Source organism: Sorex araneus, chromosome X (genome assembly GCF_027595985.1).
Source record: "Sorex araneus isolate mSorAra2 chromosome X, mSorAra2.pri, whole genome shotgun sequence".
NCBI classification, from domain to species: domain Eukaryota; kingdom Metazoa; phylum Chordata; class Mammalia; order Eulipotyphla; family Soricidae; genus Sorex; species Sorex araneus.
Genome location: NC_073313.1, coordinates 42,930,866 through 42,950,759, shown reverse-complemented (window position 1 = coordinate 42,950,759; position 19,894 = coordinate 42,930,866). Strand labels below are relative to the sequence as shown.

Below are 19,894 nucleotides of genomic sequence, written 5' to 3'. Positions count from 1 at the left end.
CTGGGGCAGGAGCAATAGTAACAGTGGGTAGGGTGTTTGCTTTGCAGACAGCTGCCGACCCAGGATCAAGCCCCCACCCCATCCCATATGGTTCCCGGAGCACCAAAAAGCCAAAAAAAGGGATAAAAATGAAAAAAAGTATCATTTTATTAAAAACGCTAAAAGGTGTTTTTTGTTTATTTTTTGGTTTTTGGTTTTTGTGGGTTTTTTGTTTTGCTTTTTGTGTCACACCTGGCGATGCACAGGGGTTACTCCTGGCTCTGCACTCAGGAATTACTCCTGGAGGTGCTCAGGGGACCATATGGGATCCTGAGAATTGAACCTGGGTCAGCCACATGCAAGGCAAATGCCCTACCTGTAGTTCTATCGCTCCAGCCCTAAAAAGTGTTTTTTAAAGAAAGGCATAGTCTTTAAGCACCTCTGAGTGTGACTCAAAAAATAATAGTTTCCCATGTTGTTGCATGTTTTCTCATGTATAAGTTTTTATATTTCTTTTTCATGTAGGAATCATATCCCCTGGTGTTAATCCATGCCAGTGTTGTTCCTGGTGTTGCTTGGGGAGGCAGTGGGGTGGACGGTGGGACATGCAGTGGCAGGGGTTAAACTCAGGGCCTCATACCTGCTAGGCATGTGCTCAGGGCTCACTCCTGATGGCGTTTGGGTGGGACCAAACATGGCATCAGGGATCAAACCAGGGTTGACCAAGTGCAAGGCAAGAGCCTTAACCCCTGCACAATTCCTCTGGCCATATAGGTTTTTAGTTCCTCACTGCCATGTGGAAATCACTTTAACCCATGAACATTGCCAGAAGCAAAAACGGGGACTCTAAAAGAAGACGAAGGGATACCAAGAACCCTACAAAAGACACGTAGAGCCACATGTTCAGAGGAGCTGATGAGTTCCCTGACACTGTCTTCCCAAGCATTTCAGCCCTTCAAGCTCGCCTTCCTCCTGCCTCCTCCTCTGACCAATTCAGCAACACAGTCCACAAATTGTTACAGCATGTAGCTCCAGTCACCTTCTGTACAAAGGACACAGGATGGTGCCTGTGGAGAAGCATTTCCCAGGGCCATCAGGAATGGACGTGGTGATTCAAGATCACCGGCCAGGCAGTGCCATGGCTGACTCCCTGAGTCGAAGCCAAGAGGCATGCAGGCTGTTTCTGCAATCTCCAGGGCTCTCTGAATGCAGGGCTTTCCTGCTTTCTTCCAATACCAGGGAGGGGCTGTTAAATAATCCAAATCCAATCCAGTTAATTTTTAAACATTGAATTCATTGTAGCAAACAGTGCATGACTCAGGCGGCATCCCACTCAGCAAGGAGAAAGGTCCTCATTCCGAAGAGATGCACAACAATGACAGGTCTGGGGGACCCGAGAGAGTACAGAGGGCGGGGCACTTGCCTTAAGCGAGGCTGACCTGGATTCGATCCCTGACACCTCCTATAGTCAGTCCCCCAAGCACCACCAGGAGTGATCCTTGAGAGAAGAGACAAGAATAAACCCTAATCACCACCGGGTATGGCCCAAATCCAGCCCCCCCCCCAAAAAAATAGAGGTTTGGGGAGACCAGGGATGTAGTACAGTGTGTGAGCACTTGTTTTGTTTGCATGGGTGAAGCCCTGATTCCTATCTGCAGCAGGGGCAAACCAAAAACAGTTTCCAACATAAGGGTTTTCAGGGCTGGAAATGTGGTTCCACAGTAGAATGCATGCCTTGCTTGTGTGACACCCTGGGTTCTATCCTGAGTGTAGGAGAAGGAGGGAGGGAGGGAATTATTTCACTCAAGTAACCTGCCTGAGGAGAAACCATGAAGGCTTTGTAACAGGCCATTTCCTTTCAGGGAATGGAAAACATGACTTAGTTGGCACTGACCAGTTAACTCCCTCCTGACCTGTTACGATTACGTTCCTGGGGGAGCTTGAAAGTGGTGGGGGTTTCACAATGCAGGTTATGTATTAAGTCTCGGTAGCTTAGCACAAGCGCCTCCATCCTTCTTTCGTAACAGAACAGAGGTGCAGCGGCTCCTGAGCCCTCACCCTAGCCTGACTCCAAGGCACTATTCTCCACCCTCCTAAGGAAGAAAACGTCTCTCTTCCATTTGGGACCAATTTACAAAACGTGCAAAAGTAGTATGCTGAGGTTAGTAACTTGTGGCAGCTGTTCAGAAAGAGGGATAAGGCCTAGATGGAACTTCATTCTTCCAGTTCACTGGAAGAATTTGTGAATGCAAATAAGATAAACAAATCCATGGGGCTGAGTGATAGCACAGTGGGTAGGGCATTTGCCTTGCATGCGGCCGACCTGGGTTCAATTCCCAGGATCCCATATGGTCCCCTGAGCACGGCCAGGAGTAATTCCTGAGTGTATGAACCAGGAGTAACCCCTGTGCAGCGCCAGGTGTGATTCAAAAAACAAACAAAAAATCCATATACAGATGGACCTGCACAGTTCAAATCTGCATTGTTCAGGGTCCATTGTATCTACAAATCAATTCAGGAGAAAGAAAGCTGAAAATAGTTTTGCCTCTTCCAAAGCCTGTAAGTTCCCTTCTTCATCTGGGTGTGCCCCATTATACTCTTACCCCACCTATAATCTTGAGGGCATTATAGAATCCTCTCAGCTGTTTCTTCAAGGAAGAAGTTGAAATGGCCAACCAACACAAAATCTGCAGAGGACCCATCCCCCAGGAAAGTGGCAGCTGGATTTCTGTATTTCCTGTGCCTCCTGGAATGAGCTGATTTCCATTATTATGCAATTTCTTTGAGGCTTTTTGAAATATAAGCATGCATATGTCAGAAAAATCCATCTAAAATGATTCCACTTCATTCCATTATTAACTATCAATTTAAAATAGAATTTGTGCATAAGCTTATAAACAGAATACTGAAATTATCTCACAGGGAGGGTGACAAGCTGGAGGACAAGCTAACCACATTTGATCCTTGTACAATGTGTTTTTTGGCTTCAGGATACCCTCAGATTCTTTGAATGTTCAAGTACATTATCGTTGCTCCTTTGTAGCCTCGGTTCAACCACAGATTCAAATAACAGCTGGTAGAATTTGTAAATGCAGAACTACAAATAAGAAAAAAAAATCCATATACAGATGGACCTTCACAGTTCAAATCTGTATTGTTCAGGGTCCATTGTATCTACAAATCAATTCAGGAGAAAGAAAGCTAAAAATTGAAGTAGTATATGACCCAACAATATAAAAACCATTTCAATGAATATTTCCATCCCTCTGTTCATAGCAGCATTATCCACAATTGTCAAAACATGGACAAAAAAATCTACGTGCCTATCAACAGATTAATGGATAAAGAAGCTGTGATATGTGTGTTATGGAATCTTCCTATGCCATTTATAAAGATGAGATCTTGGACCAGAGATTGTACAGTAGGTAGGGCATTGCCTTGCATGCAGTTGACCCAAGTTGATCCCTTGAACTGTGTATGGTCCTCTTGAGCCCTGGCAGGAGTGACCTTAAAGTTCAGAGCCAGAATTAAGCCCTGAGCACCACTGAGTGTGGCCCTAAACCCAAATAAATAAATAAATATAAGAAAAGGAGGAAATCATGCATTTTGCAACAACACACATGGCATTAGAGGGGATTGTGGTCATGGAAATAAAACAGAAAGTGAAAGACTATTATCACGTGTGAAATAAAAATAATCAAAGCAAAAAACAAATACCACGCACAGATAAATAACTCTTAAACCCTGAGGGAAATCCAATGGTTCCAGAGGAGAGGGGGATAAATGTGGGGAAGAAGAGATGGAAGGGTGACACTGAAAATTGTGAGGTGACTAGAACGTTGGCAGGGATTGGTGAGGAATATTACACAGCACACACAAGATAATTCATAGTAAAGACCTCTTCGTGTTCCTGATCCACCTATTCCCAACCATCATCCTACACTTTTCTGTGGCCTTTTGACACAAGAACTCATTTGTTTGATTTCAGAGAATTAATTCTTTGCTGCTATATCCCATCTCCCAGCAGGATTCCTGACATGTCATTACTGGTGCTTGGTCAATAGTCACTGGCTAATTGAGTTAATTCCATTCTACATAATAGACTTTACCAAGAAGAGCTAGCTTCTCAGCATGGGATATTGGTCAAGGTTTTTCTGTTTCAAAAGCAACCGGTGTTGGTTTGGAAGTAGGGAGAAAGGGACCCTTCTACACTGCTGGTGGGAATGCTGACTGGTTCAGCCCTTTTGGAAAACAATATGGACACTTCTCAAAAAATTAGAAATTGTTGCATATAAGTGGATCAACATGGAAAGTACCATGCTGAGTGAAATGAGTCAGAAAGAAAGAGACAGACATAGAAAGATTGTACTCATATGTGGAATATAAAGTAGCTGAGAGGTACAAGCTTACAATGTTGCAATTTCTGGCAGATATTTCTCTGGACTTAGTTACTAAAATACTAAAATACAGAAATCCAAAACCATGTGGCTGCTAGTGCGGCCTCTCCACCTCATATCTCTTCATTCTCAGCAATGGAAAACAAATTATCAAATGCTTTCTTTTCAGCAGGTCCACTTTAGGGGGGAGAAACTCCAAATCAATAATAGTGAGTTTTTTGTTGAAATATTGAATGTAATCAAAGTAAAGTGAAAGTAAAGTGAAATTTACCAGTTACACAGGCGGGGTGGGGCGCTGGGGAGGTGGGGGGGTAAGGGGGAGGTATACTGTGATTCTTGGTGGTGGAATATGTGCACTGGTGAAGGGATGGGTGTTCGAGCATTGTATAACTGGGACTTAACCTGAAAGCTTTGTAACTTTCCACATGATGATTCAATAAAAGAATAAATTTTTAAAAAATTAGAAATTGAGCTCCCATTTGACCCAGGAATATACCACTTCTGGGAATATATCCCGGAGAGGCAAAAAAGTATAGTCGAAATGACATCTGCACTTGTATGTTCATCGCAGCACTGTTTACAATAGCCAGAATTTGGAAAAAAACCCGAGTGCCCGTGAACAGATGACTGGCACATGACTTTGGTACATCTACACAATGGAATACTATGCAGCTGTTAGAAAAGATGAAGTCATGAACTTTGCATATAAGTGGATCACCATGGAAAGAATCATGCTAAGTGAAATGAGTCAGAAAGAGAGAGACAGACATATAAAGATTGCACTCATCTGTGGAATATAAAACAACAGAATGGGAGGCTAACACCCAAGAATGGTAGAAATAAGTACCAGGAGGTTTGCTCTATGGCTTGGAATCCGGCCTCACATGCTGAGGGGAAGGGCAACTCAGATAGAGAAGCAAAGTGTGGTTGGAGGACCCACTTGGGATGAGAGATGCATGCTGAAAGGGACTATAGATGGAACACGATGGCCACCCAATACCTCTATTGCAAACCATAACACCCAAAAGGAGAGGAAGAACAAAAGAGAATGCCCTGCCACAGTGGGGTGGGGAGGCTGGGATGGAGGGTGGGAAGGATACTAGGATCATCAGAGGTGGAGAATGGGCACTGGTGGAGGGATGGATACCATTGTATGAGTGAAACACAAGCATGAAAATATGTAAATCTGTAACTGTACCCTCACGGTGATTTGATGATAAAAAATAATAAATTTTTAAAAATGAGCAGAGTAAGAAAAAAAGGTTCTGTTTTATTTTGTTAGGAGGATACATCCAGTGGTGCTCGGGGGGTCATATGCAATATCAGGGATTTGAACCTGGGTCCTCTGCATACAAGGCAAACACATTATCCCCTGTACTACCTATTTATTCCCTCAGGTTTCATTTGCTTCTTTGCTCCTGGGCCACACCTATCAGTGCTCGGGGCTTACTCCTGACTCTGTGCTCAGCAATCACTCTTGGTGTGGCTCAGGGGACCATATGCCGTGTTGGGGATCAAACCCAGGTGGGCCACATGCAAAGCAAGTAGTTTACCTACTGTACTATCTCTCCATTGCAAAGGTTCTTTTTTTTGTAAATTGGTTTTTCCCACTGATAAGTAGGTTGGTTCCCATTGATAAAAATAGGTTCCTATGCAAAGGTACCTGGAAACAAATGAGAATGAAGACACGAGCTACCAGAACCTGTGGGACGCAGCTAAAGCTGTGTTAAGGGGAAAATTTATAGCTCTGCAAGCATATCTCAGGGGAAATTTTATAGCTCTGCAAGCATATCTCAGGAAGGAAGAAAGAGCCCACATGAATAACTTGACTTCACAGATCAAGACCTTAGAAAAGGACCAACAAAGGGAGCCCAAACCAGGCAGAAGGAAATAAATAATAAAACTTAGAGCAGAAATCAATGATATGGAAACTCAAAAAACAATCTGAAAGATCAATGAATCTAAGAGCAGGTTCTTTGAGAAAATAAATAGGATTGATAAACCACTAGCAAGACTCACAAAGAGAGAGAGAGAACTCTAATAAACCGAATCAGAAATGAAAGGGGGGACAATCACAACAGAAACCAAAGAAATTCAAAAGATCATCAGAGACTACTTCGAAAGTCTGTACGTTACGAAACAAGAGAATCTAGAAGAAATGGATAAATTTCTGGATTCTTATAGCCTCCCAAGGCAGAACCAAGATGATTTGGAATACCTGAATAGACCCATTACTATCAAGGAAATCGAAACTGTAATCAAAAGTCTCCCCAGAAACAAAAGTCCAGGTCCAGATGGATTCACTAGTGAATTCTTCCAAACATTTAAAGAGGACCTATTGCCAATTCTTCTCAAGTTCTTCCAGGAAATCGTGGAAATAGAAACACTCCCAGACAGTTTTTGTGAGGCACATATTACCCTAAAACCAAAACCAAACAGAGACACCACAAAAAAAGAAAACTACAGATCAATATCTCTGATGAACACGGATGCGAAGATCCTCAAAAAAATATTAGCGAATAGAATCTAGCAACTCATCAAAAAGATCATACACCACGACCAAGTGGGGATTCATCCCGGGGATGCAAGGATAGTTCAACATTCGGAAGTCAATCAACATAATCCACCATATCAACAAAAGAAAAGATAAAAACCATATGGTCATATCAATAGATGCAGAGAAAACATTTGACAAGATCCAGCACCCGTTCATGATGAAAGCGCTCACCAAAATGGGCATAGAAGGGAACTTCCTCAATATAGTCAAAGCCATCTACCACAAGCCTATAGCAAGCATTATCCTCAATGGGGAAAAACTAAGGGCATTCTCTCTAAGATCAGGGACAAGGCAAGGATGCCCACTCTCACCACTTCTGTTCAATATAGTACTGGAAGTACTTGCAATAGCGATTAGGCAAGAAAAAGACATTAAGGGCATCCAGATAGGAAAGGAAGAAATCAAGCTCTCACTATTAGCAGATGATATGATATTATATTTAGAGAACCCCAAAGCCTCTACCAAGAAACTCCTCGAAACAATACACTCATATAGTAAAGTTGCAGGCTATAAAATCAATACCCAAAAGTCCATGACTTTCCTATATGCAAATAATGAGAGAGAAGAAAGTGATATGAAAAAAGCAACCCCGTTCACAATCATGCCTCAGAAAATCAAGTATCTCGGAATCAACTTAACTAAGGAGGTGAAGGACCTGTACAGAGAAAATTACAAAACGTTACTTCATGAAATAAAAGAGGACACGAGGAAATGGAAGCACATCCCCTGTTCATGGATTGGGAGAATTAACATTGTCAAAATGGCAATACTTCCCAAAGCATTATACAAATTCAGTGTGATATCTATTAGGATACCCATGACATTTTTCAAGGAAGTGGACAAAACACTACTAAAATTCATATGAACAACAAACCCCCACGAATAGCTAAAGCAATTTTGGAGAGAAAGAAGATGGGAGGCATCACCTTCCCCAACCTCAAGCTCTACTACAAAGCAGTAATAATTAAAACTGCATGGTACTGGAACAAAGGCAGAGCAATAGACCAATGGAACAGGTTAGAATACCCTTACACAAAACCTCAAATGTATGATCATCTAATCTTTGATAAGGGAGCAAGAAATGCAAAGTGGAGCAAAGAAAGCCACTTTAACAAATGGTGCTGGCAACACTGGACAGCTACATGCAAAAAAATGGGCTCAGACTTATACCTAACACCATGCACAAAAGTTAGATCAAAATGGATTAAAGACCTCAACATTAGACCAGAATCCATAAGGTACATTGAAGACAAGGTCGGCAAAACCCTCCACAACATTGAAGCTACAGGTATTTTCAAAGAGGACTCGCCACTGACCAGGCAAGTGGAAACAGAGATAAACAAATGGGACTATCTTAAACTAAGAAGCTTCTGTACCTCAAAAGATACAACGACCAGAATACAAAGACAGTCTGCAGAATGGGAAAGGATTCACCCAATACCCATCGGATAAGGGGTTGATATCAAGGATTTACAAGGCACTGGTTAAACTCCACAAGAAGAAGACATCCAACCCCACCAGAAAAATGGGGTGATGAAATGAACAGAAACTTTCTCAAGGAAGAAATCCGAATTGCTAAAAGACACATGAGAAAATGCTCCTCATCACTAATGATCAGGGAGATGCAGATCAAAACAACAATGAGATACCATCTCACACCACAGAGACTGGCCCACATCCAAAAGAACAAAAGTGACTGGTGTTGGCGCGGATGTGGGGAGAAAGGGACTCTCTTTCACTGCTGGTGGGAATGCCAACTGGTTCAGCCCTTTTGGAAAACAGTATGGACGCTTCTCAAAAAATTAGAAATTGAGCTCCCATTTGACCCAGCAATACCACTTCTGGGAATATATCCCGGAGATGCAAAAAAGTGTAGTAAAAGTGACATCTGCACCTATATGTTCATTGCAGAACTGTTCACAATAGCCAGAATCTGGAAAAATACCCGAGTGCCCGCGAACAGATGATTGGCTAAAGAAACTTTGGTACATCTACACAATAGAATACTATGTAGCTGTTAGAAAAGATGAAGTAATGAACTTTGCATATAAGTGGATCAACATGGAAAGTATCATGTTAAATGAAATGAGTCAGAAAGAGAGGGACAGACATAGAAAGATCACACTCATCTGTGGAATATAAAGTAACAGAATGGGAGACTAACTCCCAAGAATAGTAGAGATAAGTATCAAGAGGAGTACTCCACAGCTTGGAAACTGACCTCACATTCTAGGTGAAAATGCAGCTCTGATAGAGAAGGGATCACCAAGCAAAGGGTGCTAGGCGGGCCCACTAGGGATGGGAGATACAGGCTGAAAATAGACTATAGACCAAACAAGACGCCTACTTAATGCCTCTGTAGCAAACCACAACACCCAAAAAGAGAGAGTGAGCAAATGGGAATGCCCTGCCACAGAGGCAGGGTGGGGTGAAGGGGACAGGGTGGGGGGGGAGGGATGCTGGGACCATTGGTGGTGGAAAATGGGCACTGGTGGAGGGATGGGCACTTGATCATTGTATGACTGAAGCGTAAGCATGAAAACCTGTAAGTCTGTAACTTTGTCTCACGGTGATTCACTAATAAAATAAAATAAAAAATAAAAAATAGGTTCCTATGTAGAAAAATAGACCATCTGAAGGCAACAGGAGACTTTGAAGAGAGAAAGTCCCTATCTCTTGTTACTCTGAGCTACCACAAATAGTTAAAGAATTTTTGGATTGCAGCTACTCAAAGAATCCATGTTTATCATTGAAATACTAGAAAATAGATACCAAAAGGGAGGGCAGCATAGCATTCTCCAAGGAGAACAGCGCAAGCCTTGGCCTCTCTATTTCTTTTCCCTTCCCTCCCACTAGAGCTTGCACACATCAGTTGTAAGGCTCAAATACAGTTGGTTGTGTTGTGTTGGAGATTACACAGTCTTCTGGATGGAATTTGAGTTGACTATGCTAAGTGTCATAAGTCAGGAGGTGAAAGATAATTATCAGAGGATTTCACTCATCCATGGAAGATTAATAACTGAGACAAAGGAGTTACCACAAAACTAACTCCTAGACTCAGTGCAACCATGATGATGCCAGAGGAAAGGGGAAAGGGGAGACATGAGAACAGGGTTTTGTGGAGCTGGACTGACACTGGGACTTTAGTGGCAAAAGTGGACGCACATACAGACATGTGGGACTGAACCCTTGACAAATCTATAATATTGAAAACCCATGAGAAATCAATAATTTAAAATTTTAATAGCCGGTGCTGAAGAAATAGTGCAACATGTATGGCATTTGCCTTGCACGCAGCTCACTTGGGTTCAATCCCCAGCATCCCAAGAACCACCAGGAGTAATTACTGAGTGCAAAGTCAGTTGTAACTCCTGAGCATTGTTTGGTGTGACTCAAAAAAGCTGAAAGAAAGAAAGAGAGAAATTAATAACAAGCAATCCTCAACTAATGAAAGAACTTGGAGGCTGGAGAGAGATAGTACAGTGGGTAGAGTACTTGCCTTGAATGTGGCTTACCCAGGTTCGATCCCCAGGACTGCCTGTGGTACCTCTAGTCCATCAGGAGTGATCCCTGAATGCAGACCCAGGAATAAGACATGACCACCTCCATGTGTGGCTCCCAAACAAATGAGAATTCAAAAAGTATGCATGATAATTTAAAGCCAAAATAACTTCAGTCATGTTAAGATTTATTTCACTGAGATTTTGAATATATCTTGTGAAATAGTTGTAGAAATGTGTAACTCTTTGTTTTTCTAGCGAAAACTGAGATAAATATGTTCTGTATAGTATGAGTGTCTGTGTAGAGAGATCATATCTCTGCACAAATTTAAGAACAAGATGCATTGTTTAATGTCTCAGAGTGTTTCTTAGCCACCATACCATACCTCCAGAATCACAGTATGGAACACAAAGAGAAAACTACAGTCACACAGCATGTGTAGCCACTGAGAAAAAAAGAACATAACCAACACCACATGGTTACAGTAAAATAATGGAGCTTACTTGGGGTCTTATATTTTTTTTAGTTGGGCTGCACACACTCAGGTATTTGTCCAAATTATATCCCACTAGGCTTGTTATTTAATGATTTTTAAGGACAAAAAAGAGGAGAAGGATAGGTTTGCAAAGCCTGCTTCCCAAGAACTGGGATTGGCTATAGATTACATTCCTTAGAGCTCATTGGCTTTTAGTCAAAATGGCCTTGGTTACTATGGAGAGAAGGAAAAAGGGGAGGGGGAGTATTGTGCAGTTTTCAGAGAAGTCTGCATTGAGCTGGAAACTGATACTTGCCAGTCAGTAAATAGGTTTGAGGTTCTGTCATTTTTTCAAATGAAAAGTTGGGTAAGATGGAGTCTCGGGCACAAGATGGAGTCAATTCAGAGAGCCTACCCGCCCCTTTTTCACATCACCGGAATGTGACACTCACTTCCCAGGGAAGTTCTGGCGTTCATGCCTTCTGGAAGGCTGGCTTTGATAAATGAATCTGTCTTTTTTTTTTTCACCTAAGCTGTATGCAGCTCAAATTCTCCAACCTCCGTCCTCTGAAGCAGGGGCCATCGCCCAGTCTGAAGGAAGAACAGCTCCACAGCATCCTTAAAGAGTTATCTTCTGTTGTTTTTTTTGGGGGGGGACACAGGGCAGCTCTGTGCCGAAGTACTTCCCCAGAGTGTGAATAGTGTTTATCATGTGTGGGGCTGGCTAAGAGGGCAGAGCCCAGCGTCAGGACTGTGCCACCACCACTGGGTCCCCAGGCACAGAGCCAGAGTCCATGTGGTCTTGGCTACATGGATTCGACATGTCCTGATTCTGGTGTTTCTCTTCTTATGGTCTCCTCCCAGGCATGGGGTCAAGCACAGGACCCTCTTTCCCAGAGCACTATGGGTAATCATAACTCCCTTGGCTACCTGGGGAAGCCTGGCATTGCGTTATAGCCTTATAGAGGACAAGGCACTGTAGCACTGTCATCCCCTTGTTCATCGATTTGCTTGAGCGGGCACCAGTAACGTCTCCATTGTGAGACTCGTTACTGTTTTGGGCATATAGAATACGCCAGGGGTAGATTGCCAGGCTCTGCTGTGCAGGCGGGATACTCTCAATAGCTCTCCAGGCTCTCCGAGAGGGATAGAGGAATCAAACCCGGGTCGGCCGCATGCAAGGCAAACGCCCTACCCACTGTGCTATCGCTCCAGTCTAGAGGACAGGGCAATAAAAACAAATTGCCCCGAAGAACTTTTCCTGGTTTCAGGGCATATGGACTACTCACTTTTATTTTTCTCTTTTTGCTTTTTGGGTCACACCCAGCGATGCTCAGGGGTTACTCCTGGCTTTGCACTCAGGAATTACTCCTGGCGGTGCTCAGGGGACCATATGGGATGCCGGGGATTGAACCCGGGTCGGCCACATGCAAGGCAAACACCCTACCTGCTGTACTATCGCTCCGGCCCCTGGACTACTCACTTTTGAAGAAACTTGTCAGGGACCTCTCCTGACCCAGAACGAAGCTGCTCTACAGAGAAACGGGCCCCAGCCCGAGGCAGGACTCTAGGCGTGAGAAGCAGGCTGCTTCCCCCACAGACTCCTCGCGCCAGCCCCGGCTGGGAATGAGGCCAGGCGACTGGGGCTCTGTGTGAGGTCCCCTGGTTTGTGGATGGGGTGATGAAGAATGTTCCAGGAGGGAGTTCTCAGAAAGAAGGGTTGCTGGGAGCTCAGGCCGGGATAACAGGCTCCCCCACAGCCACAGAAAGCCAAATATTCACCAGTCCTATTCACAAGGTCTCTGTAAAGAGACCCCGCAGAGCTACGGAGGTGGTTACGTTTGCCACTTCTTTCCACAGCCAATAGCTCCTCTGAAAGAGGGCCCAAGAAACACAGCCCAGCATGCCATGGATCCGAATGGGTCTGAATCCAGACTACGGGGCTCGTTATGGACAAAATGGCCCAGATCCTTGTACAGATAGAAAGAAAAGAGAGATGCAAGGGGGAGGGGAAGAGGTTAAAGGGGACCCAGAAGACCTTTAGATAAAAGTTATTTTTTGGGTTGTTTTTTTTTTTTTTTTTTTTTTTTGCTTTTTGGGTCACACCTTGCGATGCACAGAGGTCACTCCTGGCTCTGCACTCAAGAATTACCCCTGGCAGTGCTCAGGGGACCATATGGGATGCTGGAAATTGAACCGGGTCGGCCGCGTGCAAGGCAAACGCCCTACACACTGTGCTATCGCTCCAGCCCCTAGATAAAAGTTTTTTTAGACTTCACCGCGCCCGCAGCCCCAGAATGACTGAGGAAGAGGAGGGAGCTGCTTTGGACACCAGCAGCCCGCCAGCAACCTGCAGTATGTGACTTGAGCGTTTCCGCCAGGTCCCCCGTGCGGGGGCCCGGCGTTTCTCTTTTTTTTTAATCTCTCTCTCTCTCCTTCAACTTCTCCTGAGCACAGCACAGCCTCCACCCCACTTCTCTGAGCACAAAATGGAGAGACGCACCCAAATGCGTGGCGCGGCTGACGGGATATCGAGGGCGGGGAAGTACCGGTCTCCGCCCACACTGGACACTTAAAGAGAGTGCAGCCACGTGGGCTTTCCCACTTCTCCGCGCCCGCAGCCCCAGTATGACGGAGGAGGACAAGGGAGCTTTCCCACTTCCGCCCGTGTGGGGGGCCCGGTATTTCTCTAGGTTTTCCCATCTTATGAGCACCATAAAAGGGTAAAAGATTGTAGTGATAGAATTTCAGACAGAATTTTCCCTGGACTTTAGACAGAAACCCAAAACCGCGCGGCCGCTGCTGCGGCCGCGCAACCTAATGTCATCTTAGTATCAGCAATATGTAATGGTTCCTTCTTAATGGGTCGGACTTTTGTGGGAGATCCTAACAAGAATAGTAAGTATTTTGTTGAAATATTGAAGGCAATCAAAGTGGTAGCCATCTCTCTAGACTGAACTAAGCTATATCCCCAAGCCGGCTGAGAAGAAATATCCTTCTTTCTCGGGAAGAAACGCGGCGTGGTGTCAAACATAGTGTGATGTCCATTAAGCAAACAGACCTGGTGGCGTGGGAATGGGATATAAGGGGAAAAATTATGTACATGGACCAGCGGGACGCTGGTGGTATCTCGAGCCGGAGCAGATATCAGCGCAAGACCTTTGGTTCCAGAAACTGCTTGCAGACACTCTACTAGACTATCAACTAAGCCAGAGCCCCACGCCGGCTGATGACGGGAAATAACCATCCTCTTCGTTTTTTTTTCCCTTTGTCAGACAGCGTGGCGATTACTAAACAGGCGTGAACTCGGTGGCACGGGGCAAGGGGGGAAAATAAAAGTTATGTAACAAACAGCGGGACTTAATATCTCTATATTCTTAGCAATGGAGAACTATCAAATGCCTCCTTGGCAATAGGACTGTCTTTTTCTTTTTTGGGGGAAACCCCAACAACGGTAGTGAGTTGTGTGTTGAAACATGGAATGTAATCGAGATAAGGCGTAAACGAAGTGAAACTTATCACTTACAAGGGTGGGGACTGGGGAGGTGGGAGGGGGTGGCAGGTATACTGGGGGGGTTGGTGATGGAAGATGGGCACTGGTGAAGGGAAGGGTGTTTGAGTATTGTATAACTGACATAATCCTGAGAACTTTGTAACCCTCCACTTGGTGATTCAATAAAAAAATTAAATTAAAAAAAAAAGTTTTTTTAAAGATAAGTTGAAGGAAGGCACAACTGGAGCATGAGAGTCTCTTCGGCTAATTGTGTGAGTGCATGTGTGCGTGCGTGCGTGTGTGTGTGTGTGTGTGTGTGTAGCGTGTTACATTACTTCCAAGGAGAGTGGGAGCCTTGACTTGGGTGGGGAACATGCAAGAGTTTCTGGGGTGCCTGGCGGAGCTCTATTTCTGTCCATTTATTTATTTATAAATCAGAGTAAGACAGACCAAAGAATACATTAATAAATTTATGAAGTCATAAACTCCTTATGAATTAGCTGCACTTATTGCATTTGTTGTCTCTCTTCTGTATCTCATGGTGTGAAAGGGAATTCAGCTTCCTTTTCCTGGTCATTCCTGAACCACTCAACTTCAATGTAACCTGGACAGAAATCATTCACAGGACCAATCAACAATGTTTTCCCTTTGAGAATGAAAGGATGTAGGCAAATACTGCGACATGGGTTCATTAAAGGTTTTCTCCTACTCGGGGAAAGAAGTGCTTAATTTCAGAATACAGGGGGAAAATTTCAGAAAACACCAGAAAAAAAGTTTTTAAAAATCTTCTTGGGGCCTGGAAAATGTCCTAGTGGCTTAAAGCACTTGCCTGGCAAGCTCAAGGTCACCAGTTCAAACTCAAGTGTCAGTGCGTTCTCCAAAGCAATCTTGATAGTGCCAAGGTCTGGGGTTCCTAGTGAGGGGGGAAAGGAAAAGAAAATCTTTCTGATCCTCATGTGAACACAATTTATAAATGTAAATGAAAGCCATTACTGTTTTGTGATGCAATCTTCCCAGTCTCTTTTGGGTGTTGGGATCAGGTATTGGCAGTGCTCAAGGGCTATTCCTAGCTCTGTGCTCATGAGAGATCCCTAGAGGTACTCAGGAACCATATTCTGTGCTAGGAATCAAACCCATATAGGCTGTCTACAAGGCAATTGCCTTAAACCTCTGTACTATCTCTCCATCCCCCCTTTTCTCTTCTTCCTACTTCTTTTCCTTAAGGCTGTATAAATGATTTTTCTTCATGTTAGCTTGAGCAAAAATGTATAAATAAATGTGGGAAGAATAAAAGCTCAGATGTTCGGAAGGCCATCAAATTTGCATATCAAGGTACTACAATCAGTATTGGAACTTCCAGACTTGGGGTGAGGACCTAAACAATCATCAAGGAGGAGAAGCTCCTCAGGGTCACTGAATCAAAATAAACTAGATGGGTTCTTTTCATTTTTGCACCACACCCATCTGTACTCAGGGCTTACACCTGGCTTAGAATATAGGGAAAATATTGGGTGTTGGGGGTCGAACCTAGGTCAGCCGTGTGCAAGGCAAGTGTCTTACCCATTGTACTATTACTCCAACCCCTAAAGCAAAGAGAAACTAATTACTCCTTTTGTAGAACTAAAGCCATGCAGAAAACCTTTTTGTGATGTAAAGAAGCGGGTCAGGTGTCTTGTTAGCTGAAGTTTGGGGGCGGGGATTTCCTTTTTTTAATAATTTATTGATTTTTTTTATTAGTGAGTCGCAGTGAGGGTACAGTTACAGATACACACATTTTCGTGCTTGTTTTACCTTCATGCAATGTTCGAGAGCCCATCCCTCCACCAGTGTCAATTCTCCACCACTTATGAACCCAGTATCCCTCCCATCCCCCTATCCCATCCCCCCCACCCCACTCCGCCTCTGTGGCAGAGCATTCCAATTTGTTCTCACTCTCTCCTTTTGGGTGTCGTGGTTTGCAATAGGGGTATTGAGTGGCCATCATGTACAGTCTCTAGTCTACTTTCAGCACGCATCTCCCTCCCCGCTCGGGATTTCCAATCACATTTTACTTGGTGTTCCCTTCTCTATCTGGGATGACTTTCCCCCAGTGTGTGAGGCCAGCTTCCAAGCCATGGAGCCAACCTCCTGGTATTATATACTACTATTATAGACTAATTGGGTATTAGTCTCCTACTCTGCCATTTTATATTCCACAGATGAGTGCAATCTTTCTATGCCTGTCCCTCTCTTTCTGGCTCATTTCACTTAGCATGATACTTTCCATGTTGATCCACTTATATAGAAGTAAATAAAGAATCCAGCCCCAAGACAGAGCACAATCCAACCCCAAGACAGAGCAGACCCAGAACAAAGGCCCCAGGTCTACTTAGCATTTTGTTCTGTGCAGATTTGGGGGCCAAAGAGACAGTTGCTTTGCATGCACCCAACTCGGGTTCAATCCCCAGCACTCCATATGGTCTCCCAAGCACCTGTGACTGTGACAGGATGCATCAGACTTGGGTGCACTGAAGAGAATGTGTAGACATCTCTACTCTGAGCAACTGTTTCAAGTATCCCAAGGGTCTGAAAGGTCCAGTCTCCATAAGGGATCGGGCTTATGTAGATAACACCAGCTTCCTCTTCCTGGTCATTCCGGAAATGCTTGACTTCAATGTGACCTGGACAGAAACCCATCACTTCACAGAGCACACCAAGGAGGTTATGTGGTGCTGTAGGAGCTGGAACTTGGCAGGAAACACAGTTGCTATGGGCTCAGTCCTAGTTGGGGTGTTGACATCCTCATGAGCCGATTGCTGTCCTTTTGAAAATAGAGGCCTCCCCAGCAGTGGTTGGGGCCATCTAGGTGCTGGGGCTCAAACTCAGGATCTGGTGTATGCAAAGCATATGCTCTAACTTTCTTTTTTTTGGTTTTTGTTGTTTTGTTGGGGGCCGCACCCAGCAGTACTCAGGGCTTCCTCCTGGCTCTGCACTCAAGAATCACTCCTGGCGGTGCTTGGGGAACCATATGGGATGCCAGGGATCGAGCCCAAGTGGGTCACGTGCAAGGCAAGTGCCCTACCCACTATTCTATGGCTTCGGCCCCATGCTCCACCTTCTGAGTCATCTCTTCAGTCCCAAAACTCTGCTCTTTGCGTGATCATAACAAAAAAAGATCCATTTAAAATAACTCATGAAGGTCAGAGAGATAATACAGCTCATAAGGCACTTACCTCACACATGGAGACCTGGGTCCAATCAGCAGTGCTGCCTAGGTTCCCCTGAGCCTCTCTAGAAGTGATCCCTGTGCACAGAGCCAGGAGAAAACCCTGAACACAACCAACTGTGTCCCCTACTACGTCTCACAAAAAAAATCCCATGCACACACACAAATAAAATCATAAGGCCAAAGTAGAAGTTTAGTGAGTTGATCATGTGCTTTGCTTGTAGGAGGCACGGGTTTCATTACCAGCAAGCATGGTTCCCTGAGCATCAGAGAAACTTGACTGCTGAGCACTGAGCCAGGAGTAGCACTGAGCACTACTGCATGCAGCCTAAACCTACTCCTCCCAAATTAAATAAATAAAATAAAATTATTCATTAAGTCCTACAATTGTTTGGCTGTATTTATTTTATTTTCTACAGTTCCTTTAATCTCCCCTGGAATAATCAGTTTTCTCCATAAAACACAAGGACTTTGTTTTGTTGATGTAAAGACCTTTGGTAGAGTTCTTAAGAATTTAGAGTTTTTGGTATCTGTGCAGAGCCTGTATTCAGCAAATGTTTTCCAGATGGCCATCATATATTCTGCCTCGTCTGGCAGAGCCCTGTTTTTAAATAGTCTGTCTGCTTGTTATTGCAAATGATCATTTTCCATTAACTTCCAAGATCTTAATAAATTATATCTAAATGACCTGAACTGTGAAGCATTTGTTAAGATCGTAAGGCTGAAGGGGGATAAAACAACAGCGCATGCCACAGTTATTCATAAAGTTGAGTTCACGGTGACCCATACTGTGTTGAGAAATGACAGTATGCACAGTACATACTGGTTAGGATGCCTATGGGCAAGAAGTTAAATTGCACAGAAAGCCTGGTGATTATTTCTAGACATTTTCCCTGAGCAGTGTCCACCTCCTTCAAGTACAGTGATTAGTATCCAGGATACCAACAATAGTGCCTCCATCTCTACGCACGTATGAAATAATGCATGGTGGGTTTGTGTTAATAACCCTGGGGCCAAGGATGGATGAGAAAGCAGGAAAGTGTCCAAGTTGGAAGCAGAACTAGAAACAGGCCAGGAGGGTGACAGGAGAAAAAGAATGTATGCATGGAAATGATGGTTTTCCTTGCTGGAAAGCCATCTTATAGGGGTGGGGGGGAGTGATGGTGAGGTGACTTGGTTTAAAGTTAACCCCAACCCTCTCTCACCTCTCACCTCTAGGCAGCTGGACAGGGCAAAGCAGAATCAGAACTGGTGACCGGAGCAATAGTAAAGCAGGTAGGGCACTTGCCTTGCAGGCTGCCTACCCAGGTTCGATCCCCAATATCTCATACAGTCCCCGAGCCCTTTCCTCAGGAGTGAACCCTGAGCATAGAGCCAAGAGTAAGTCCTGAGCAATGCCAGGTGTGGCTCCCCCCAAACAGGCACACAAACAAACAAACAAACAAACAAACAAAAAGAATCAGAACTATTCAGGATTTGTGTAAGGAAAGAACTTTGTCTGAGACAGAAGGTAGTTTTCATTCTTTTTTGGCTTTTTAGGGCCATACCTGGAGGTACTCAGGGCTTACTGCTGACTCTGTGCTCAGGGATCACTCCTGGAGGGGTTCTATGCTTAGGGGACCATATGGTATGCCGAGGATCCAACCTGGATCAGCAACATGCAAGGCGAAGGCCCTGCCTGTTTTACTGCCTCAGAAGGCAGTTTTATTCAGGTGCTTCTGGTCTACCTCCTCTGCCCATCGTACTTATTAGTTAGAGTCAGCCATGGTCTCTGCCAAACTCAGAAACTTGTCCCCCATGTACACCTGATTTTCTTCTCTAGTGTTGGGCTTTTGTAGGGAAGGTACAGCAAACTCTTTCCCCAGAGTTATCCAGGAGGACCCAACATAACCATAAGTATCTTTCTACAAAGGAGTGTCTTTGGGGAGGTCAGAACCAGAAAAGACAACATGATGATAGATGTAGAGATCTGAGGATCAGAGAGAGAGAGAGAGAGAGATTTAAAGATGCAATAATGAAGGCTTTGAAGATGGCGGAAAGGGCCATGAACCAAAGAATGCAAGCAGCTGGAAGAGGCAAAGAAGTAGATTCTCCTCTCAAAGAATCCTGGAGGAATGCAGCCAGCACTTTGATGTCTAGACTTCTAACGTTCCAAACTAAAAGATGACACATGATTGTTGTCTGATGTCCCTGAGTGTGTGGCTGCTTCAGCAGTGATAGTTGATGAATACAGGAAAGGATGGGGCAGGCAGTTATAGGTGCTGGGTGCCTGGACAAGATCACGAAC

At 44.3% G+C, this 19,894-nt stretch overlaps 1 protein-coding gene across 1 annotated transcript in view; it reads right to left on the bottom strand.

Moving 5' to 3' along the window:
* Positions 1–19,894, bottom strand: part of NYX (nyctalopin) — a 103,179-nt gene that overhangs the window by 62,122 nt on the left and 21,163 nt on the right. The window contains exons 4-5 of the mRNA XM_004612943.2: positions 16,874–17,062; positions 15,232–15,315 (exon numbers count right to left, since the gene is read on the bottom strand). Of these exons, the coding sequence (XP_004613000.2) occupies positions 15,232–15,315; positions 16,874–17,062 (273 nt within the window). The remainder of the gene's footprint in view (positions 1–15,231; positions 15,316–16,873; positions 17,063–19,894) is intronic.